Below are 25003 nucleotides of genomic sequence, written 5' to 3' on the forward strand. Positions count from 1 at the left end.
GGGTCCACGCACATGGGCGGGACGATTCACTAGATTTTGACTATACACAGAGATCCCCTACTACAGAACTGACATTATCAGTGGTTTGGAGTCATATATTATACAAGCTACTTCTCCTCCATTGGAGTCTAATAGATCTAAGAATAGAGCTGGGCAGTGACACCTTGCTCTGGAGTCCTGACAATTTTATAAACGTTTTCTGTAACTAATTTAGTGACCAGGAAGGATTATCAAATGGACTCTGTTGCAATGTGTACCCAGTTGATTAGGACATCGGAAGCTTCTGCTTTCAGAGAAAAGTTTCCCCAAAGCAGGACAAATACCCCAGCAATAGAGCTGGCTTTAAGTCTGCTTAGACACGAGAAGTTTAGTCTTATGGGAGTAGACAGGGGTCAAGGTTTATGAACCCTTCTCAAGCAATTGCACAGTGTAATTCGTGACCAGAAACTTGCTGTTGTGTTTTCGAATATTCGCTTTACTGCAAACAGGTTGTTGAATGTGATCAGGTCTGCTCTTCAGGTGAAATATCTTGTAATGTCTACCTTACTAAATGGGCAATCACACACACATACAAATACAACTCAACAAGAGTAAGTGTTGAAATATTTATTTAAAAACTGAAAATACACGTTAAACATATTGTACAAAGGGGTAAAGAAACAGCTTCCCTACAATTAATGACCATTTTTGTTTGGAAAGGACAGCAATGAGCAAACGGGAAGAGGCTGTCATTCATTTCATAAGTCAAAGACATGAAATAACATGTTTGTTAAAAACCCAAAGGCAGTGACAATCCTTAAAATGTCGGGAAAATGTCATTTACAATTTCATTAGAATCAGGCATTTCCAACCCTCTTTTACAGTTTCTACCCTTTTCTATGGTTTTAAGGCCAGGTGTCTATTTCATCTCCCTTTCCTCTTCTGTTTTAAAATTAAGGTAAAATAAATTCTAAAAATAGGTAATTTGCTTCTCCAGTAAGAAATTTAAATCAGGTGGACTGCCTTTTTTACTGAAAAAGAAGGACGATGCCTTGTAAAAGCTAAATAGAACTGTGAACACCAAACTTGGGAGATAACATTAATTCAGTACTCTTTTCAAGGCTTTCAAAAGGAGTTAAATCTATTAAACACATAAACAGAACAGTAGTTCCCTCAAAGCACCTGAGATCCCTCTTCTTCCTTTCTCCCTCGAATGTCTTCAACACTACTGGAGAGCTATTGTGTCGAAGAACTCTACTATCTATCCCTATTGTAAACTCCTGAGCTCGCAACGTAGCTTGCTAAACCCTCATCGGTATAAGTCAGAATGCACTCGTCACCAGCTGTTATATGGTCTACATTCTGGCGACATGTGGTCTCTTCAATCGCTGAGGAACGATTCACAGTGAAAAAAGTGCTGATTTGTAAAACCGGATACAATTTCGGGAAGACGTGACAGTACAGTTGTCTCAGGCTATCTCTCTTTGCGCTCATTTACTTTGGTCGGAGAGGTCTTTTGCTTGGTGTCCTGTAATTTCAACACTTCCAATTTCACTCCCTACAGCACCTGATATTACTCAATAAGGCAGCATGTTGAAAACATAACAATTGTGAGGGGGCAAAGGCGAAGAAAAGTGAACCGAAACATTTGGTATTGCTTACTATCTGCTCTGTGTGAACCTGCATTCATTGGATGGGGGAGAAGACATACCAACCTTGGTCTCTATACAAACCCAGTACCTGGTTGCAGTGTTTGCTTGTGGTCCCTTCTACGCATTTTATGATTTGACAAAAGCAGGGATGTGCCACAGGAAGACACAGGCTTTGTGGCCTCATGTTTGCAAGTGCTTACACCGGGTGAATTGTTCATGCGCATGTTGAACCAGCAGAAGCGTGGTCCCGGCAGAGGCCTATCTTTGTGTCGTTGCACAATGAAGCAGTGAGGACATTATGACACTGAGTGTGAGATAATCTTAAATGCTATTGATTCACAGGTAAACCTTATTGCTCTGGAAGGGGTTGAGTTATGTAACACAGTGTAACTGGTCAGTTAAGGACACAGTGAAGGACTAGTGTGTGAAGGTTAGTTTGGGTTGGAGAAACCCACAAGCATGAAATGCCTACATTCATTCAAAGACACAATGCAAGTATCACTGCAAACAAGCAAACCTCCTTGCCCTGTGCTGAAAATGAGGTGACTATAGCCATGTCCCAGATTTTGCTCGCCTCAAAAGACAAGGTCCCACTGGTCCACACCGAAGATCTCATAGCCACAAAATAAAAAGCAAACAAGATTTAAACAACTGAAATGACAAAAAGAATGAGCTTCACAGCAACTTACGATGACATCACATCTGAGTGCTCAATAAGCAAACGCTTGCAGTCAGGAAATTGCCATCTGAGACCGTACACTTTACACCTTCAGCCATATGAAAAGGTTGAGATCTTGAGGCTAACTCGGTAGTTTTGAAGTAATCAAATTCCGCAATCCTTCTATTAGATGCCCAGTGCTAAAATCTCAAGCCCATCTTTTCAGGGAGTGGCCTACAAGATTACCAGACAAAAGATCTACAACGTAAACAATACTAGAGACAACCATCCATTACTAATGTCATTCCTGAAATGTAGTAATGTGAACTACAATGGGTACACCTGGTGAAAATATCACCGCTACCCCTTTTTAGAGTGGAGCAGGGGTGTCACCAGCTCCGGTTCTATAACATGAATGCCTATTTCTGCGTTTAGTAATAGATGTGATGTCATCAACATGCTTCTAAATTATAATATCATCACCCCCATATTCTAAACACTATAAAGCACATGAAGGAGAGAGATGTGCATGTTCACACTTGGAAGGAATTTGGAACACCATCCACTCAACATTTCTCTTCATGCTGGACCCCAGTGAAAGACTGTAGAGCTCTGCTTTGTTTAAGAAAATCTTAAATATATGGCATGTATGGATGATGCTTGGATGATGCCAAAAAATAAAATAAATTGTGAAGACTGGATGTTCTACAATCACTTCTGATACTTCAGAGAACAGCTGCCTGGGCCCAGTGACCATCTGAGGACAGCCACTCTCCACAGTTTGTTAATTATTTTTGGGATAGTTTGTGGACTTATTCGTCTGGGTTAAGGTGCACCAGATTCTCATGGGTTCCTATTCTTCTGGTGGGAGTGTCCTTGTAAAGAGCTTTGTCCACATTTGCTAGGATATCCAAGTTGCTGCATTTGTGGTCTCTGACATGTTGCTGGGCACTTATTCTCCCCAAAGGGCACTTGGCAGTAACACCACCAAATACTAAGTAGACACTTGTGCAAAAAGGTCAACAAAGGCTTTAAAACCAAGCATACCTATCCTCAAAGTAAAGGAGTGCAGCCGGTTTGAAGAGTTTCCTTTTTCATTGTCTGTAAAATAAAAAGTTGCTAGCCTCGCAGTGAAGTGTAGGTAAGTAGACAGCCAGTGAGTAGATTCTGCCTCCTCTGTGGTCGTGGTGTGCACACGATGAACAGCCACATTTCCTGATTGTGCTCTGGGGAGGTTCCTTGTGAATGTGGAGTACATGTGCTTGAAGGCAGAAGTTGCACCAGGACGCTGTTTTCCTTCAGACAGAGCAGCAAAAGACTGGCATCCTTCAACCAGAGCAGCAGCACTGTTTTTAACCTCGGCCTCTTGACAAAACTAGTCCGCATCTTTAAGGAAGGAAGAGACAAACATGTCTTTGTAAAGGTTCTTGCACATCACATCCCCAAAATTTGGTGCATAATTGATAGTTAAAAATAAAAATCTTTACTCGTTAGTAAGAGCACTCTTTCGAGAAGCCTATTTTTTTTTAGTCTTGCCTGCCACTTTGGCAATTACCCCATAATTTGAAGAAGGGCCAGATTACAGAAGCACCACGGAAACAGCTGTGCAATCCTTTTGCACGTCTCGCTAGCCCTCCTATCAATTAGCAGAGCAAATAGACATGGACACTGCATATTCTATTCGGATATTCAGGTAATTAAAAACATTCACCAAACTTACAAAAACACAACAGTCAATGCACCACACTCTACAGCCTAAAATGAAATACAATGACATGCCATACAATAGAATTCCATTCAATAGAATTGGTTAATACGTTTGCACACAACTAATGTGGGCCACAAGGGAAGCCAGTCTTCTAAGGCTAAAGACGGGACAGTTTAACAATTCCTGTCCTGTGTATCCACTGACCCAGACAGTAAATGTTTTAAGCAAGTAAAGATTTCTTTGCGCCCTGAGGGACTACCCGATGGCATTACAGAAAAAATATAAATATATATATGTACATACACTCATTTGCCTAAAGCACTCTTTCTTACTCCTTTCCCCAAATGTGGAGTAATACTGAATCTACTACACAATTGGCTAGTGCTTTGTCAAGAACACTCACCGTTACCCCAGCCTTCGGAAACCCCAGCGAGTTCATAATGCTGTTTCCGAAGACCTCCCAGCTTTTGACGCTCCTTCTGAAGTTCATTTTCCAGCTCTAACACCCGCACCTGCCAAAAAAGACTCTTGTTATCTTTTGACTGAGTGCGTTCAACTGAGAAGCATTTACTACAAATACTGCCTCTCCTCTGTGATTTCTCTAAGCAGTGTGTATAACTCCCACATTGGCAACCAGTGTGGGGCAAATGAGCTCACCCTTTACCCATGGTCAGTCACAACTGGTTTCTATATTTCTTTGTACTCTTCGACGGTGTATCGCTGAGGAACACAGTGGGTATTAAATCTCATTCCTGCCTATGATCTGTGCCACCACATTGGAACATCAGACCTGAGAAGGGTTAGAGTGCCTTCTTTAAAGTAAATACAACACACCCCCTAACCTCTTTCTCTCAGCTCTTACTCCACTGAAGCTTCAAAGATCTTTTGCTTTTATTGCTTCAATTGTGGTGGTTAATTAATTTAAACTTGTTGAATTGGGTGCAGTAGAATTCTGCTGGGTACCCAGTATCCCTGCTTGTGAGGTTAATAAACTCTGGTATCATGGACCTAGCTTTTGGGGTCAAGCGGTAGGAAGAAGAGGTGTTGCTTGCTAAGGGTGGATACGTTTCTGGTTCTATCTCTACCTCTTCCCTTAGTAAAGTCCTCTGTGTCTTCCATGAAATGCGCTTGTATCTGCTAGGCACTGCGCCTGCGCAGAATGCCATTTGCTGGACGGGGAGCCTCTTCTCTGGAGCCATAGCAGATATTGCACCACACACTTGTGATCATTTTTTTTACTCGTTTAATGTACACATTTTGTTCTGGAGCCTGTACATTTTTGTCTCAACCTCCTCAAAGCGTTATCTTGCTGCTGCATTGAATGAATGGTTCTTTGTCTAGCAGATGCCTTAGCCTGCCTGGCCTATGGTGTTTGCTATTACCTGTTATGATAGGTCTCTGCTACCCACTCCCAGTGAGCTCCGCTTGCCATCCTTTTCATGCTGATGTCGTTTAGTAACAGTGATAAGCCGTGACCTATTCGGCTGCAGACAAAATAAGCTTCATCAGTTCAAATTGATCTGATATGCAACTCCCTGATCCACAAACAAGAAACATGACTTACAAGAGAAATGTGCTTCCTCCTGAATAGAGAAATTGTCTAAAAAAAAGAGGCACTTTGGTTGGCTCAGGGGTCTACTTTGGCCCTCAAGGTGTGAAATGTTCCCATTGAATCAATGTTTTTTTACATCACTCCGACATAAAGGAAAGTCTTCATATAAATAACAGAAAGTAACTTGCACTCAGGCAGGAGCCAAACCTAAACTTTTGGAGGACACATTGCTTTTGTGACCTGTAAAGAGACGACCGGCTCTTTACAGAGGGAGTTGAGGTTCTCCCTGAAAACAGAGACCCTGCCCTCATCATGGGAAGATCTTTACAAGGAGTAGCGGACTGTAGAATATGTGTGGAATACACCTTATGAAACCAAAGCATGCCAATCGTATTACAAAAAGGGTGCATTTTCCCTGGTTGTTCCACAATTCACTTTTAAACAGGTGCGCCAGGCGCAGAAAGGGAACATGGGCCCTACTGTGATGAATGCGCCGCCCTTAGGGCAGCTGCAAGCTCACGTTGCCCTGAGGGCAGAGCATTCAGGTGAAATACAGAGCAGCTAGCTCTGTGTTTCACAGTGCATGCGGCAGCCCCCCTGCACTTCCAAGAGGGATTGGACATCCCCTTACAAACTAGTGCAGTGAGTGACCACACCCATTTGCAGGGGATGTCTGGGGCGTCCAATGCACTCCCTTTCACTCCTCGAGATGGTTGCTCACAGGAGGCACACTGTTAGAGCACCTTCGGAGGGCATGTTTGCCTCTGCGCCTGCAAAAAGGCACGGGGCAGAGTCAAAGCGATTACCTCATTTGCATGGCGCCACGCCCCCATGCTTATGAGGGAACACATCACATGTGCCCCAGCACTATTAGGATTACAAAAGGGGGCGCACAAACCATCTGCAGCCCCTTCTATAATACCAAAAGTTTCCAAGGGGCGCACAAAGCGAGAACATGTGCCCATTGTGCCCCAGGCCACTTTCTCTAATATGACCGTATGTGTCACAAGATCCCCATAGACAGGCCAACAGTGAAAATGACAACAAGCAACATCCTGGTTGCGCAGCTACCAAGACACCTATTGTTCAAGTAAACTGCGATACTGCATCAAGTCTGGCACTCCTCATATCCGGGGGAGCCCTATTCAGCCAATGCCTGGAGGGCTATTGACTCCCTCTCCCTCCCACCTCAAGTGAACAGTCTAGTTTTACTGGCTGGATTTTTGGTGTCTTAATTCTGCAACTCTTTCTATATCCCTTACAGTTCCGGAGACAATACCATATCTAATTGGGGTCGGTCTCTGAATCAAAAGTTCAGCTCCCAGTGGAAGCCGTGGATTCTAGCAAGTGCCCCTGATCCTTTCAGTGGTGACACCAGTGAGATTTCACCATGACCAGTAGTTTTAGAGGTACGCACCTGTACTGATAAGTACACCTTACATGAAAAAACTGTTAGTGGTCTTAACTGGTCTTGGAAACTTGAACTGTTTGCTGATCAGACACCATTTAACATTAACTATATGGCAATACAGGACATCTAGCAATGACACATATCACTGTTCTCTTAGGGTATCATGTTTTTAACTGTTCTTTCCACCAAACTACAAATAATTATCCATTCTTCGTAGAAAGATAGCGCTGGAAATTGACATTGTTGTGTGTTATTTGATATGTGAAGCGGTATCTGAGGTTCTAACTCGCACCACCTCCTAGAGTAAGCCTGGACTTCTCCCTTTTACTACCTGGTTGTCCAGTTCAGCTGGTGACCCTGGCAAAACAACTGTAAAATGCACTACCCACCCAGAATACTGCCCAATGACCACTGTCTGTCCAAGAGCTCCACAAAAAAGTCTCACAGCCAATGCAGAAGGTGGGATAGTGTTTAGGCCAGGACGAGACCTTTGTCTCGGTGGACAAGCTTGTCACACTCCTGTATATAGTGAAGTTGTGGTCTTCATGTTTGTCCTAAAGGCAGGCATTACTGAGGTATGAAATAGTTTCTAGAACAGATGCTCTAGAACATAAGTCAGTATTACAAAAAGTTGCATAACTGTGGAATGAAAAAAGTGTCACACAAGAGGAAACAGAAAAAAAATCCCAACACAGAACATCCCCATATACTGTAAGGCTCAATCCCCCAAAGAAAACCAGGCAGAAATCCCCCATGAAGAAAGTTATACTTAGGATGAGTCTGTACCTGCGAATCCATTTCCTGTCGCTTGATCTGAGTGAGAGTCATGCTGGAGAAGTCCATTGTGTCTACGAGAAAGACAGAATCGATACAGGACTAAACAAACAGAAGATACAATATGGTACATGCGTTGCATTTCAATATACAAGGGAGGATGATCAGCTGAATCCAAGAATATTCACTTAAACAGTGAGCACTCAGCTGGCACTGAAGAGGTACCAAAAAGTACAGTGCTCTGTCCCCCTTTTAATTCCTCAGCAGGTGGAGGACTGAGTATGAATGTCCTTTTACCAACAAGTAGTAGATGGGTAGTGAGTGGTTCGAGCCTGGAGAACGATTTTCTTTTACCTTCTATTTGAGGGTTTAGGGGAGTCTCGAAGACCAGTCACAGAGGAGGAATACAATTATACTTTACATCCATGACTTTCCCAGGTTAAAGCAGGGTGCAGAATGATTTAGTCAAATTGGAAATTACATTCATCCTGTTCTCTTTGAAGGGTGTGGAATGGTGCAGTAATGGAGATAGGGCAATTGGCCATTAACAGCTCTCAGCAGGAGGAGTGATGGTGGAAAGTTCAGGCATGAGCATTTTTTTTCAAGCCCATGTGGGAGGAGAAGCACTAAATTATCGAAGTCATCATAACAGACTGGACCAAGAGAGATCTCTCTAGTATACTTGATGAGGTGCTGCCTATGTCTTAGAGGAGGAGCTACGGAGACCTGTTCAGGGCTCAAAGATTAAAATGAGCAAATAAGGTGGGAGGCGTTCTGGCAACTTTAGAGAGGGAAACAACCAGCAAGAAAATAGTCACCTACCTGTAACAATTGTTTTTCAGATTCACATGCTGCGCATTTAGTTTTTGAGTCAGGCGAAGTCTTCAAAATAAACAAACTTTATTTTTGGGCATTGATCATGGGCAAAGTCAATGAGACTTCCTACGACACTGAGTGGTAAGCCCACAGTGCCACAGCATGCCGTTACCATCATAATTTATTTATATTTATTTGCTTGTTTACTTCTAGAGCGTGAGTTACAGTGGATTATCTTGGAACTCAGGAAAACCTGGAGCGCCTACACAGAGAGCTGACAGCTGCAGAACACTATTCAGCAACACATTAAACCTTCAAAGCCTTGAAAAACTGAAGGTTTTCAGAAAGAGGCCCTAAGGCCCAGAAAGCTATGCTCCCACAGTGCGGAATGAACACAATTCTCAAATGTCGCGGACATAGGTCGGTGCCAAGATAAAATGGACCACTTGGTTGGTGCAAAACTAGGGTTGAGTCTTGTGAAAGACCCTGTGTACAAAGACAACAGCCTTGAACTGAATGTGCTGCGTTGATAGCCAGCATGGAGAATGAAAGCTAAAGATACATGATCAAACTTGGAGGCAACAAACCAGTCTGACCATGCACAGCATAGCCTTTGAAGCTTGCCAATCAGGGTGGTAGTCAGCCCAATATGTAAGGCATCCCGATAAATCTCGATGCACAAGAATACATACACCCACAACCATGGCAAAACTCTAGGCAGGGAGAAAAGCCAGACTTTCACACAAGTATAGGTGCAGGAAGCACTTCACACTTTTATTTGAGGAAAGTATGTGAATTTTTATGCTCCAACTAAAACACGCAAGTGTAATCCAGAGCCTTCAGCACCCTGCCACGCTAAAGACCTTGTTTGTAGACAGGATAGAAAATGGAAATATAATATAGAAGTCCTGATATCTTATGATACTCAAGTCCCTCCTTGTAACATGGAGACAGATCATCACATCAGCCATGGCAAACTACTATACCAACGCCATCCATACAGCAATCAAAAGAAGCAAAACATTTTTCAAGACAACCAAGCACAGCATCAACCCCCTAAATTACGATCCTATCCGACATTCTATTGACAAGTGCAATGCCAAAATCATATTCTTTAGTGAAAAAATACATAACATTGGACAGAACATCAACAACACAAGCATGCTTTTCCTCTCAATTGCTTTTGACACAGTTGACAATCCACCCTCCTCCATACCTAGGAGTCTTGAATGAGATTCACTAGCAAATCCATCACCAGTTCTCATCCTACCTTTCCAATGATCAACCATCAACAGTTTGTTCACTTGAGGACGTCCAGGTCTCAAATGATCCTTATAACCTACCGAGTCCCCCACGGTTCAATACAGTCCTCTGTCATCTTCAACATCTACATGGAGGCCCATAACAGAGCGTTAGGGTTCATCACTATGCTGAGGACACACAACTCTACTTGAAAGTCTCCTCTACTTCATAAATCCAACGTCTCAAACAGTGCATGGACCTCATCAAGGTCTGGTTCCGACTCCTACCTGAAGCTCAACCCCACAAAGACAGAATTCTATAATTTGCCAAGAATAATAAGCAAAACCTAGTACAAACTTGGCTTAATGACATGAACCTGGACAGCTTTCATCGAATGCCAAGTCACTTGCGTTCACCCTGGATACCAACCTCACCCTCAAGGAACTCATTGCCAAACACAGCCTAGGAAACTGTATCATTCAGAAAGTGACATCTGGACATTGCTAAGTCAGTGCTCTACTGCCTCACTGGCTCCACATTGTCCGCATAGCGACCCCCTACCTTCCCCTTGGTTAAGGGACCCTTACATGTTGCCATCCTGATGGAACTCCATTGGCTCGCCTTGCCAGCATGCAGCATCTCCAAAACCAGCTGAACCATTTACAAAGCCAGCTAGGATTGCGCTATAGCAATAGCACACAAATACATAAAAGCATGTCTTAAAAGACATCGTCAAAGAGAACGCTCAGGTTTATCGCAGAGGGCCTAGTTTTTCTAGCCAGCGCCTACCTGTCTAGAAAGAGATGTAGGATGTGTTGTGTCAGAATTTATCTTAAGACAGTTGACAGTCAGGGACAGCTGCTAGACTGTTTTTAGTCAACTGATGGAAACAGCAGACTGATGGTCAAACTTCAGAAGGAGCTGTGGATCATCAGTAGATGAGAATGCCATAAAGATATTAGAGTGGATCAGCATTCCCAGTGGTTACGTTTTAAAAGAGAGAACTCTGAACCATGCAGGACCACACAAATCAAGAGGAATTCTGCATATTCAAAAGGGGGCAAAGACATCACATCGGACCGGATATGGGGATAAGAGGATACATATTCCCTAGAAACTACACAATAACCAATAGTAATCCCTCTGTTAGAAGAGACAAAATTCAAGAGGGCGGTTTATACGTGCCCCGCCTAAACACCACCTCAGTAGAAGGCTGGGGTAAGGGAAATTAATCATTTTTTATAGGTAAACCTCACCCACTCTAATAGTGGCATGTTTCATCATCGGGTTCTCGCTGACCCCTAAAAGTCAAGGTGGGTTTGACCGTGTTCAAGGGAGCTCTTTGGATATTACTATATAGGAGACGTAACAACTAAATAAAAATTCCTCATCCACTCCCAAGGTATCCCTTTATTGGCAGGGTGGATGGGAAAGATTAAAAATAACTATGAAAGGGGCACAGAAGATACTTTGGCCCTATGACCCTTAGTGCGCCAACATGTTCTGCCCTACACTCCTGGCCATTCGTCAGGATGTGTTTTTTTTTATACTGCCCTGGTGATCTATATTATGTCCTCAGAAATTCTCGTGTGGCATGCATTCTAAATTTAGATATGCTAAGGCAGTATATACTTGCGTATCCAAAGGTACCTCCAAAACAGAAAATATACGGCATAAAGCATTAGTGCCAAAGTGTGTATTTATGTATGTGACACTAACAACACCCTCATGGTTTCATTGTGCCGCAATGAGAGTCATTGTCATGGGTAACACTTAGCGTTTATTGATTACTAGAGGTCTGGGTGGTGCGGGGAAAAGTTTAATCAAATATCCTGCACCAGTTCAGAGACCGTACGTTCGATTATAACTGAGAGTGCACTGTATGTGGAGGTGAACATTTTTCAATTTTTTATTTTCTCCAACGCAAACATGGCAATGTTTACTTCTTTTAAATAAATCTTTTTATTAACTTTGTTTAAGTAAACATCAAGTACAGTCGACATTTCCAACGGTATACAGTGAGGCGGAAACAATACTATGATAATATTACATGCACGTGAGGATGTAAGGAATATAGAACCCCGTGGAATTCAGCTTCCCATATTCATCCCTCTATACTTTCGCCGGGGCCCATATTTTTTCCCATTTCTTAATGTACCCTCTAATTTTATAGACTGTTTCCTCAGCACGCTGGCACTAATCAAGGTCCCGTCTCCACTCTGCCAGCGTTGCGATCCCTTCTGCAAGAGCCAACCATATTCCCTCATATCTGGGCCAGTCTGAGTCACCTTTAATCGTTAGTAGCAGCCACTTTGCATCCAACGGAACTGTCACTCCCACCGCAAACATGGCAATGTTTAGGGTCTCCCAAGAAAGCTCTTTAGAACTGTCTGGTCCAGTGCCCATTTGTAAGTAAGGCCCAACAACCTACTTAACAAGTTGACAAAGTGTACGAATTTCATCCACCTTGTTTATGTTAAACAATGTGGAAGCACTGTTTCCATGAATATTTATTACAGTGCCCTATATTTGGCTCTGAAATGTCTCTAGAGCTTAGTATACTGATTTTCAGTTGTTGGAAATTTATATTTGACAACTTCCTCTCATGCCCTTTGATCCAAACTTACAATCTGTTCATATCTGCTCCCCAGTCTATGTTTGGGGAAAAAGCTGGAAATAATTGTGGAGGTATGGGTGCACATGTGTCACTTAAACGTGTCAATGTGCAGCCACCACTGCAAGGCACCCTTGGTGCAAATTCTATGCAATTTTAAATCAGTAATATTATCACTGGATTACAAACCTGAGGTGATTCCTATTCTTTTGATGAGCAGAGAAATTGAGTTTTTCACATCGATTGTCACCAGTGAATTTTACTGCTCCAATAGAGGTATATATTTTGAACCTGTGTGTTTTCTACTAAGTCTATGATGAGTATGAGGATTAGCACTTAGTATAGCCCTTGGATTATTTCCTTTAATTTTACTTCCTTCACTGTCTCTTTGAACAAACCTTCTTGTACTTCCTGTAAGAGTAGAGGAATATGATCTTTCTTTATAATCTCTGTTGGGGGTGTTTGTTCTTGCTCTATGCAATAACCATGCTTGATGATGTTTTACGCATTTGTGTGGTGTTATTATTTCCAATAGTTCTGAGTAGTACTCAGTCTCATCCTCAAGGATGTAGTATGTTCTGGGATTGAATAATACCGGTATGTGCTGGCTGAGGCAGAATCCCTTGTGTCCTCTGCTCCTTTATCAAAATGACTATTTTCTGTGACAAATGTTGCAGGGATGTTATTGCTTGTGTTTTCCCTGAGTTGAATTTGCTGTTTCATTATTTTCTAAGGACTCATCAACTGATGTTCCGAAAAATAGATCTTTCTGTATTGTGTCTCTATTACACTTGATAGTACTTTGGACGGAAATCAAAGACTCTTAACAAATGTTCCCTCTAATTATTTCTCTTGCTGTGCAGCAGCACAGAGCCTGTGTGCATTCTTTTCTGAGCTGTGTACGAAAATGAGACTCACCAGGAACCACAATGCGAATGTGAATAAGCGTGCTACAATTAAGGTTGATTGGGGGCAACCTCTGTTTCATTTTTTAAAGAAATGGTCTGAAAGGTAAATATTGAACTATTATTTTTCTTGCTTAAAATGACAGGTTTTACAGAAAAGTCTAGGTCAGGTGGTAGTTTCTGAAAATATTCCAGAATATTTATTGTTCTGAGATAGAACATTTCTTTATGTACATTGTCATTTATCTGTAGAGTCAAACACACAAAACCGGTCCTGGGTTGCTTATTGTCCAGTTCAGAGAGGACCAGACTTGGCAGTTCGGGCTGGACTGTTCATATTGGAACAGTGTCAAGACTGATTTGCATATGTTTGGGTCTAGGCATTTTGGGTAAAAGATTGACGAGTTTGAATGCTACCCGAGCGATTGCTAGCAGTTTGCATCCGCCCATCACCTTTTGTGTGTTTGATGTGATGTCCTAATTAGGCCAGGGTATATGCAGAAGTGGGTCCCTTGCTCACTGTGCCACTGGAATCAAGTTACACCAGACTGCAGAGAAGCAATCAGGAGAAGCCAGTCCTGGGTTGCTTGTGTACTGGTTCAGAAAGGACCTTACTTGGCAGTTCGGACTGGACTATTCCTATTGGAGCAGGGTCAAGACTGACTTGCATATGGCTGGGTCTAGTCTGAGGTGGAATGGTGGGGAAAAGGAATGATGGGTTGGAATGCTTCCAGAGCGCTTGGCAGTGGTTAGACTTATTGCAAGCATCTTCACATTGGCTTTTGGGTGTTTGATTTATTTGTAGAGTGCCAGATGCTGCTCAGGTGCATGGTAGTAGCACACAATTAACCATGCTAATCTAGGAAATGAAACCATGTCTTATAGCAAGAGAAATCGCATTCCATCATATATGCCATGACATGAAATGCAATGGCTACCTAATGTACTATGGCAGAAGGAGTTGTTCAGAATTCATGTGGCAGGAGACTACACCCATCAGTATTACCATGCTACAGAATACGTTAATCAGAATTTCTTGGCACTTTCAAGTTATTTTGCCCCAAGTTTAGTGCAGAGAAACAACAAGCTGACAGCAGAGTTATGTGTACATTTCTAACATAATAAGCTTATTAATATCTAATCGAAATATGCAAATCAGAGATAATGTGTCAACAAGCTTTTGCCACATGATTCCAACACTTCAGTTACTTCTTTACCAAGCAAGTCTCTGGGGTCAGCCATCTCTAGCTTTATAACTTACAACAACCACTCTTACCTGTGGCAGCAGGCAGCAGGCAGCGGTTGGGGGTGGCGGGCAGGAGGTGGGGGTGGAAGGTGGAAGGACAATATAAAATAAAAACTAAAAACTTCTTACCTCTGTCTCTCTTCCGTCAGACTCTGGCCAAACCGCAACCAGGTGCGCACCAGGCTCTCCTGACCAATCACAATGCTGCAATGCCAGGAAATGGGGGCCTGGGCATATTCTTCGTGCAGGCTGTAATGCAGCCTGCAAGGAGAACATGCAAAGGGCGCATGAATGTTTGGCAGGGCCGAAAGGGCCGCCAAGTATTCATGCACACTTGGAATGGGCAAACCACTCCTCACCTACTCTGCTCTGAAAGCAAAGCAGCGCCACCTGCACACAATGCAGCTGGAAACAATAACATTATAATAAGTTATTGTCATTTTATTTTTCCTTTCGTCACACTGCTTAAAAGCAGTGGGGCGACGATTTCTTGCCTTAGTGGAGGTGCCGCCACTGACTCTTACTGACTGATCCTTGCTTTTGCTGTTTTACTATCTGGTTCACTCTGGCACTGAATATTATTGGGCCGCTAATTTTATTTTATTTTTTAAATTCCACTTATACCTACATTTGTAATATCAGTCAAAAAGTTTTCCCTCTGGATTTTCACCAGGTAAATCCCTGCAGAACTCGGGGCTTAAATAGAGTAAAATACCTATTTGTGCATCATGGACTCCATAAAAACGTGAAATGTGCATGTAATGATTGTATTTCCTATTCAGAGGTCTGCAACTAAGTGGGTGCAAACTATGCATCAGCTAATTCCCACACTGTGCAAAATATTGTTAATGGGCGTACAATTTCAGGCTCTCGCTATCCTTGACTTGTTAATTCATTCCATTTTTAGCTTAGATATAACTCTCATACTTTCAACCCAAAACACTTGCAAAGTTCACTATCAATCACACATATTTACTGAGTCATTTGCCTTCCTAACAACTAAGGAGATACATTAACATTTTAATGCAATTCTGTAGTCTAGGCTACTGCCCAGTGTTTAAAACGTATTAAAAACGAACACTCATTTATCGGCACAAAAACAAATCAGATTCCGGTGTGAGATGGAAACATGGAATGTCATCTCCTTGACGGTCCAGTATTGCAATGCGAATGATGCGACTGTGTCCTATAAGAGTACTAGTTAACAATAACAAATAACTATAACCCTCTCCTTCTCGAATACATAAAAAAATAGACAGATAGAGGGTGGGGCACTGTCAAAATATGTACACATTATTTGTTAAATGCACTGAAAAGAGTACCATAACTTTTAAACCGTTATTTCAAATTAGCTAAGGAAAATGCTACTTACCAGTATGCATCTGTTCTTGGCATGTAGAGCTGCAGAGTTACACACTGTGCATAGATCGCCACTTAGTTTTGGGCCTGGATGTTTGCAGTTTGTTTTTGTCCTGAAAAGTTCTTTGGAATTCACGAGATAGGTGACTCCTCCTTTGAACCACCCACATTGCGTAATGGGCATCGGCTCCATCCTCAGATTGTTTTTCGCCATTAGGTAAATGATGGAGCTTTGCAAGAAAAGGAAGGATGTCCATGTAAGCTGTATCTAATTAAGATAATACTGGAACAGACAAGGGTAGCCAGGGAGGCGGGTGGGCGTATGTAACTCTGCAGCTCTACATGCCAAGAACGGATGCATACTGGTAAGTAGTATTTTCCATTCGAGGCAGATAACATACATTTACCTTTGTGGTAACAAATCTGTATGCATTTGACAACCCATCTAGCTATCCCAGATTTTGAAATGGGATTACCCTTATGTGGTCGTGAGAAAGACACAAAGTTGTTTTGTCCTACGAAAGGGTTGTGTTCATTCGATTTAGTATAGCAATGCTCTTTTGACATCTAGGGTATGAAGAGCTCTTTCAGCTACTGTTTGTGGCTGCGAGAAGAAAACGGGCAGTTCCACAGATTGATTGAGGTGGAAGGGAGAAATGACTTCGGGCAGGAATTTTGGATTAGTACGGAGAATTACCTTATTGTTATGCATTTGCAAGAATCGTTCTTGAATGGTTAGTGCTTGTAGTTCACTAACTCTCAGCAGAGAAGTAATAGCTACTAGGAACGCAACCTTCCATGTTAAAAATTGTAGTTCAGATTTATGTAAGCGTTCGAAGGGAGGTCCCATTAGCCGTGTGAGAACAATGTTTAAATTCCACACAGGTGAAGGTGGTACTCTGGGAGGAATTATTCTCTTAAGGCCTTCCATAAAGGTTTTAATAGCAGACACTCTGAACAGAGATAGATGCTGTCTGTTTTGCAGATGTGCTGCTATTGCAGCAAGATGCAGTCTAATAGGCGTGTAGGCTAAGTTACATCTTTGGAGGTGCAGTAAGTATCCTATGATGTGTTGAATAGATACGTCTAGGGGATTAATATTGTTGTTGTGACAATATATTACAAAGCGTTTCAACTTACCTGCATAACATGCTCTAGTGGTTGGACGTCTAGCTTTTTTTTATGACATTCATGCAGTCTGGAGGAAGGTTAAGATATCCAAATTCTAGGATTTCAGGAACCAGATCGCAAGGTTGAGCTGAGCTGGGTCCGGGTGCCTGATCTCTCCCCGGTACTGTGTTAAAAGGCATGGAGACAGGTATAGTTTTTGGTGCGGTACTACAGACAGTTGTAGCAGTGTGGTGTACCACGGCTGTCTGGCCCACGTTGGAGCACCTAGGATGAGGGTTAGAGAATGCTGCTGTAATTTGCGTACTACTAATGGAATGAGTGGTAGAGGTGGAAAAGCGTACGCAAATTTGTTTGACCAGTTCATCCATATCGCATTGCCTTTGGACCTTGGGTGTGGATATCTGGCGGCAAGGCTTGGGCATTTGGCGTTTTCGTGGGTGGCAAAGAGGTCTATCTGAGGTTGTCCCCACATCTGAAAGAATGGTTAAAGAACTTGCGGATGAAGTTCCCACTCGTGGATCTGTTGTGTTTGACGACTTAACAGTATTTTGTACTCCTGGGACATGCTGGGCTAAGAGGAATATTTTTGAGGTATAGCCCACCGCCATATGTTTTGTGCTAGATGAGAGAGTTGCAGGGAGTGTGTTCCGCCCCGTTTCTGTTTGCAATACATGGCTGTCATGTTGTCCATGCGGACTAACACAGCTTTATTTGATAATTGTTGCTGGAAAGCTTTCAGTGCTAGGAATATAGCTAGTAACTCCAGATGATTGATGTGGAGTAACTTTTATTGCGGTGTCCACCTGCCTTGCATGGTGTGTTGCAGTAGGTGGGCCCCACTGCCGGAGGGTGATGCATCCGCTGTCAAGATTATTGGAGGAACTGGCTCTAGGAACGGTCGTCCCTTGGAAAGGTTTTTGGTGTTCCACCTTTGCAGAGAGCGATGAGTCCGACCGTCTACCAATACTAGGTCTGTTAATTGACCCTGAGCCTGGTTCCATTGACGTGATAGGCACTCTTGTAGAGGACGCATTTGAAGTCTTGCACGGGGCACTATGAAAATGCAAGAGGCCATCATCCCTATAAGCTGCATGAACACTAAGCTGGAAGGGAGTGTTGTGGCTGAAACTTTGTGAGAAGAGTTTTCATGCTGGCTATCCTTACTGGAATGGGATAAGCTAGCGCTGTTGAGGTGTTTATTGTGGCACCGAGGTATTGTTGTACTTTGGGTGGTTGCAGATGAGCTTGGCATAGTTTATTGTGAACCCCAAGTTGTGGAGCAGTTGGATTGTGGCATGAGTGTGTTCCACACACTGGTTGTATGAGCTGGCTTTTATGAGCCAGTCGTCGAGGTACGGAAGACGTGGATGTGCTGTCTTCGTAAATGTGCTGCCACAATTGCTAGGCATTTGGTGAATACTCTTGGTGCTGTTGTGACTCCAAATGGGAGTACTTTGAATTGATAGTGCTGCCCGTCTATTACAAATCTGAGATACTTCCTGTGAGCTTTGTGAATGGGAATGTGGAAGTATGCGTCCTTGAGATCTAGAGTAGCAAGGAAGTCGTTTTGTTACAGGAGAGGAAGGACTTGTTGGAGTGTGACCATGTGAAAATGGTCTGACTGTATGTATATGGTTAGCGGTCTGAGGTCCAGAATAGGCCTCAGATAGCCGTCCTTCTTTGGAATAAGAAAGTATAGGGAGTAAAAACCCTTGTTTTGTTGGTGCAGAGGAACTGGTTCTATTGCACTTTTTTCTAGCAAAGATATTACTTCTTGCTTTAGCAGTGATAGATGTTCTTGTGACATTGGACGCTGTTTGGGTGGTATGTTTGGAGTAGTAGATGTTAGTTCTAGACAGTAACCTGACTGAATAATTTGCCGCACCCACCTGTCTGATGTGATGTTGGTCCAGGCAGGAAGGAATTGTTGCAGTCTTCCCCCCACAGGAGCGGAATGTTGGGGGGGAAGGGGAGGAAAGTCATTGGGTAGGGGTGGAGGCAGAGCGGTAGTTGTTGGTTTTGCCTCTGCCTTTGTTACCCCTGTAACCCCCTCTCTGGTAGCCCCTAGCGAATGTGGATTCGCTAGGGGTCTTGTAGGAAGTGGAGGGGCTTTCGGAAAGGCCTTTTGCAATGCCTCTATATGATGAGCAACGAAAAGAACGTCTGGGAGCTTGCAGCTGCAAGGCTTCCATAGATTTTGCTGTGTTGGTGTCTTTTTTTCATTTTCTCTAAAGACACATCGACATTAGGGCCAAATAAATGTGTCTCATCAAATGGTTGATTGAGGATGGAATTTTGTATCTCAGGTTTAAAACCAGAAATACGTAGCCAGGCATGTCAATGCAAAAGGGTACTGGTATTGATTGCCCTTGAGGCAGTAATTGCAGCATCTAGGGCACAACGAATGGAAGTATTAGTAATATTTTTACCTTCTGGTATGAGTTCATTGGCCCAATTTTTATACGTGTCTGGGAGATGCTGCATTATGGACTCCAGTTCATCATAATGTGCCCTGTCATATCTTGCCAACAACGCTTGGGTATTGGCAATGCTCCAAATGTTGGCTGCCTGTGACGCTGTTCGATTACAGGAGGCGTCATGGAGATTAGATTCCTTATCTGGTAGTGAGGCCTCACCTGATGTTTGTGAATTAGCACCTTTACGGGCATTAGATACTACTAAAGAATCTAGTGGTGCTGGACCTCTAATGTAAACTGGATCTGTAGGGGCAGCTTTGTATTTTTTCTCAATGCGAGGGTTGAGGACCCGAGCCCTGACAGGATCTTTAAATACCTCTGTTGTGTGCTTGATGACACCTTTAAGCATTGGCAAAATGTCAGTAGAACTTTGTGTATTATCAAAAGTGTCTAATAGGAAATCTTCCTCCACAGTAATGGTGTGCAAGTCAACCCTATGGTACTGGGCAGCTCTCTGGACTAGTAGGTTAAAACCTATAGTGTTCTCTGGTGGAAAGGCCTGTAAGGATATACGTCGTCTTGTGGGACGTAAGGCACTTCAGGGTTTAGGTGACTGAGGGGGACTATTGGTCCCTGCTGGGTCATGTGCACCCCCACCTGTGTTATCAGAGTCTGTATCTACATCATCATCTGGATTAGTGGATGGTATAGGAGGAGGAATAGTATGGGGAGGTGGTGGAGAAGGGACCCTTAATGGAGAGGTTGCAATGTCTCCCTTCTTTGGAGGAGGAGGAGGTGCAGGCGCCTCTAGTGGTCTCTTCTTGGAGCTAAGAGCTAGTTGGACAGTCTTAGGATCCTTTACAAGAGTTTTTGGAGTAGGATCTGGTGTAAAAAGTGTTTCTGAGTAAGGCAGATGCTTCGGCGTCGAAGTTTTCGGTTCCGGAGGTTTTTTCGGCACCGACTCGGTAGCTGGTCTAGGGTCTTTTGGCTTAGAAGTATGACCTTTCAAAATGTCTTTTACCGGGATGTGTTTTTTTCAGTTCCGGGTGTTTTTTCGGCTCCGAAGCGGTTTTTTACCCTGCTCCAAGTGCGGTTTTGTCATTGATGAGCCGGTGCCAGTCTTCGCGCTGAGTGCTTAGGTGTCGGAGCAGTGGGCGGCATGGTTGAGAAAGATGGCTTCTTCTTTGGTGTTGGTATGGGATCGGCACCGGGTATAGGCTGACTCGAGCCCGAGCCGCCTGGCTTGAAGGCTTAGTAGGCTTCTTTGCCGGGCTGAAGGTGGGGCGTGGGAAGCAGTCTCTCGGTGTACACCCGGGCCCGAAGGTGAGGGTGTGACCAAAGCCTTTTTTTGAGGGTGTCGAGGAAGGGTTGGGGTCGACAGTCTAACTTACGACCCGTTGAGCTGGAGTGATGTCCTCGACATAGACATCTCGGCAGCAGTGTTGCGTCTGAGGGAACATTCTATCTAGCTTATGTGGAGTTAGGTATGCTTGATGTAACATCATAGTCTGAATAAATTTAAACTTTGCGTTCCTCTATGTTTTCCTTGGGTGCTCCAGCACATTTACCCATTCCTAATCCGTTAAGTCCCTGTCTATGTCCTCTGCCCATGCAGTCCGCAATGTATCCAGTGTGATTCGTGTATGCGAGCTTAGCCTAGTGTAGAGCCATCTAATAAGATGCCTGCAGGTGCCCATATAGTAAACCATCTTGACAAGGTCGTGTGGAGAAGCGTGGCTCAATGGTTAGAGCAGCAGACCCTGATGCAGAGGTCTGGCCCAGGACCAGGGTTCAATTCCCGCCTCGGCGGCTCTTGGACTCAATCTCCCCGGACCTGATAATTCTCGCCTCGGTGCCTAGTCTAATCATGGGCCCCACTCTGTGACTCTGGTCAATAGCTTGCTTAATCTCCACAATGGCCCCAGCAGCGCTTGGATGCCTGGCTTCACCTTGGGGGATCCCAGGAGTGGACATCTCACAGGAAAGCCAGGAAGGGTTCTAGAGCGGTATGAATACAGCGCTACGAGACCTCTGGGTAGAAGGCGCTTTATAAATACAAACACATTTAAATGTACATTTACAAGGTCGTGGGTGGGTTTTTTTTTGTCTCTGCGGAGCCCAATGTGTTTTTATATATTGAAGTAGCACCGCGAGCAATAAGTATAAATGTGCCGGGCCCGGTTTCATTAACAAAGGTGTCATGGTCTAGCAGCGTCCCATCCCCAAACAGGTCTGCTACTGTGCTGATCTCGGCATCCAGCCAGGATTTTAATTTGCGCTTAGTGAGCATGCCGCCAGTCAGCGGGATCCCAAGCAGCGGAATATTCCCCGAATATGCAGGGGGCGCACGCGCATACTGCAGAACAGCCCTCCAGCATCAAAGCGCCTTGTTACAGTGGGGGGAGGTCTTTTGGGAGTCTGCGAGTCAGTCATTCAGATAAGGGAGATTACCACAACAAGAACAGCAGCTGCAGGTGGAATACGTAAATCAGTATCCTACCCTGGGTCAAACATCCAGAACTCCCACTTAGACAGTCACAGATTCATGTGTAAGTGCTAGAGGGAGGGAAGGTCATCCTTATCGAAGAGGAAGCCTCACACCCAAAATATTTTTATGCTTCATCATCGGCAACCTCTACCCACCCTGGTAGGACAGTGCCTCCAGGGCGGACTCAACCTACTTTTGGACTCGACGCAGGAGGAAGTTCTTAGACAAAAGTTACTGGATAATAGAGGGATCCAGATCAGCTAGTTAAAAATACCTTAATATATCCTGGCTATTTGCCTTTATTAGTGGGTACATTACATTACAGACTTGACTCTTACACAGTGTGAGTCATTGCTTTCATACTACTGCCCACTAGGTTTTAACCTTACCTAATGTACCCATCGATAAAAATGGGCTGAGGAGGCAGATGAATGGCTCGGACCAAGCCTGATTGGCTCAGTGCAGAAGAGAGTTGTTTCAGCTTTGCTTTCGGTGCCGAGCGCGAGGCTGGGACGTCCGCAACAGAGCGTCAGTGTCTACCATGGCCTGTTGGTAGTGGTGGCCCAAGAGACGTTTTTTCGGTCAAAACCAAGTGTCTTTTGGCCGACCGAGCAGGAGCATGAGTACTCACGTACAAGGGCCCGGAGGAAGGTCCTGGATCTGTAGACTGTTCTCAAGGTCGGAGTTGGAACAGGTGTCCTGGATGGAAAAGGCCTTTTCCCAGCCGCAGAGGCCTCACGGAGCTCTTAATCTTCCTCCTTGACATCTTGTTCACTGAAGTTGTTGGATATATCTTTTATATCCCTGCGCTGAATCTCTGTGATGCATCCAGCGGTCCCGCAAAGCCTTTTTCGACCAAAAGGATCGACAGGCCTCAGAGCAGTGATTTATTTGTAAAATAATAAGTGCCAGGGCTCTGACAAGGAAGCTACTGCTGCTTGCACCACCCATTGCCCCATCATCACTACCAATGCCTACCAAAATAACTACTAACCATTTCTCTCACCTGCGTGTGTGACAGTTCAGATTATTCCAGGTCCCCAAAGCTAAAGAAATGGCTGGGGAGGCAGGTATTAGTATTTTTTATGTATATTGTGTTTATAAACAATTGTTATTCTGCTCATCTCTATATTAGATGAGCAGCGCCACCCTGTGGCAGAGTATTATAAGTATGGTGATGACAATTAAGTGCCGGGTTCTGAGCACTGGAAAACAATTCAGTGCCGGTGCTGAGCAACGGAAACCACTGGCTCAAATTAAGCACTGCCTCACAGTCCGTCCCCTGAATATCTGGTGACAGTCATTTGCAATCCTGATGGAGGTCGGTTCTCAGGTACTTCATGTGACACCTGAGACAGAAGTGAAATGAAGTCTATTCCATTAGCAGCGCATTTTAGATCTGAACGGAGGAGGCCTGAAGGCTGCAAGTGCAGCACGTTGAATTGATGGGTGAAAGTTTTCTAGTGTTCCAGTACATGACGATGGAGATGCGACTGAAACAATACCGACCAGTGTAGAAATGAACGACACAATGGGAGCTCAAGGCAGTCTCGCACCGGAATGCTACAAAACATGTCCGAACCCAACAGCGAAGAGAAAACAATCTAACAATGGAGTCGATGCCCATGTGCATTATCACCAAGAGGAGTAACTTTGTCTTGTGACTCAAAAGACTTCTTCGAAGAAAAACAACTTGCATACATCTGGACCCAACGCTAGATGGCGGAAGTATGCTGAGCATGTGTATCCACAGCCACACTTGCCTAGAACCGAACAATACAAAATGCTCTGATTTATGACCATAAAAGAGGCATACATAACAAAGCATGTGTTCATTGTTTGTAGCAAATTTTCACTTGCATTTCAGGCTAAACCTAAAGGAAGGGCATTTTGTTCCTAACATAATACAATAAAAAATATCAATTAATTTCAAAGTAAACACAACCACCATAAAACATTAACTCTTTGACTGGGACCCTTATGGGTGAAGACCTGTTTTTTTTAGGAGCATCTGGTGCTGATACCTTAGATGATGACTTTGGCACTGTCCTTTGTCTGTTCTCCCTCACTTAGCCTCCTTGTGCACTATGTTTACTTGCTTCTGAACCCATCAGCAAATACGAGAATCAAAAGCTGGTAGCTATGTAACAAGTAATCATGGGCTTATGCTAGAGTCATAGTATGTCTACCAATGATCAACGCAGAAAATTATAATTTTACATATTTCAATAACTTTTCTGAACCCAACCAATAGAAGGCAGCATTATACATGGCATGTGAATCTAGAATAAGTTCATGCAGCTAAAAAGAAAACAAAAAGCAAGGAATTTGCCATTGTTTATGCACTTTCTGGTAGATATTATACCTAATTGCAGATTTCTTACCTGAAGACTATCACCAGTTGAATCCGGACAATTTTCTCAGCAACGTTCCGTGCTCCAATAGGTGTGACGATGTAGCTTCATGGTCACTCCATTTCGCCCCTTGCATGCTGATATCAAAGTCTTAATATTTCTCTTCCTGCGCTCCCATATGTAAAGCGTACAAAAAAATTGCACGTGGCAATGTGTCAAAACCTAACTTGGAACCTTATTATGAGGTTGAGGAATCCACAGAAAAAGGAGGTAGGAGGCCAGTGAGGAATCTATGGTTAGATAGAGTGCCATCAGGAAGGTCTTTATTGAAGTAACTTGTTGTTCTGAAGAATACTTATAACCGCTGATCCCTCACCTTAAGTACAGATGCCATAGCACTACCTCCCACGGGTGGAGTATCTAGGGAATGGACACAGACCATAAAGTGTTACAGAACAGAGAGGGCCAAATTGCCTTCCCATCGGAACTAGCTAAGAAGGCAGTTATTTTTGTGCGCATGTACACTGATGCCCAAGTCACAGCCTGGAAAATGTCCAGAACTGGACCTTCCCTTGCCAATGCTGTTGGCAGAAGTGATACATCAGTTGCACCTGGAAGTCTAGGTGGGAAAGGGAGAGTCGTCTGCCACAGGTCAGGTTGGCATTTGTCTGCTTCTACAGAAGATCCACTACAGCCG

General features: G+C 43.7%; 1 protein-coding gene across 1 annotated transcript in view; it reads right to left on the bottom strand.

The window, feature by feature from the left end:
- Positions 1 to 591: 591 nt before the first annotated feature.
- Positions 592 to 25003, bottom strand: part of HIP1 (huntingtin interacting protein 1) — a 374725-nt gene continuing 350313 nt past the window's right edge. Inside the window, exons 29-31 of the mRNA XM_086954710.1 lie at positions 7747 to 7808; positions 4401 to 4509; positions 592 to 3675 (exon numbers count right to left, since the gene is read on the bottom strand). Of these exons, the coding sequence (XP_086810836.1) occupies positions 3665 to 3675; positions 4401 to 4509; positions 7747 to 7808 (182 nt within the window). The 3' untranslated portion in view covers positions 592 to 3664. The remainder of the gene's footprint in view (positions 3676 to 4400; positions 4510 to 7746; positions 7809 to 25003) is intronic.

This window comes from Lissotriton vulgaris, chromosome 2_1, assembly GCF_964263255.1.
Source record: "Lissotriton vulgaris chromosome 2_1, aLisVul1.2, whole genome shotgun sequence".
NCBI lineage: Eukaryota > Metazoa > Chordata > Amphibia > Caudata > Salamandridae > Lissotriton > Lissotriton vulgaris.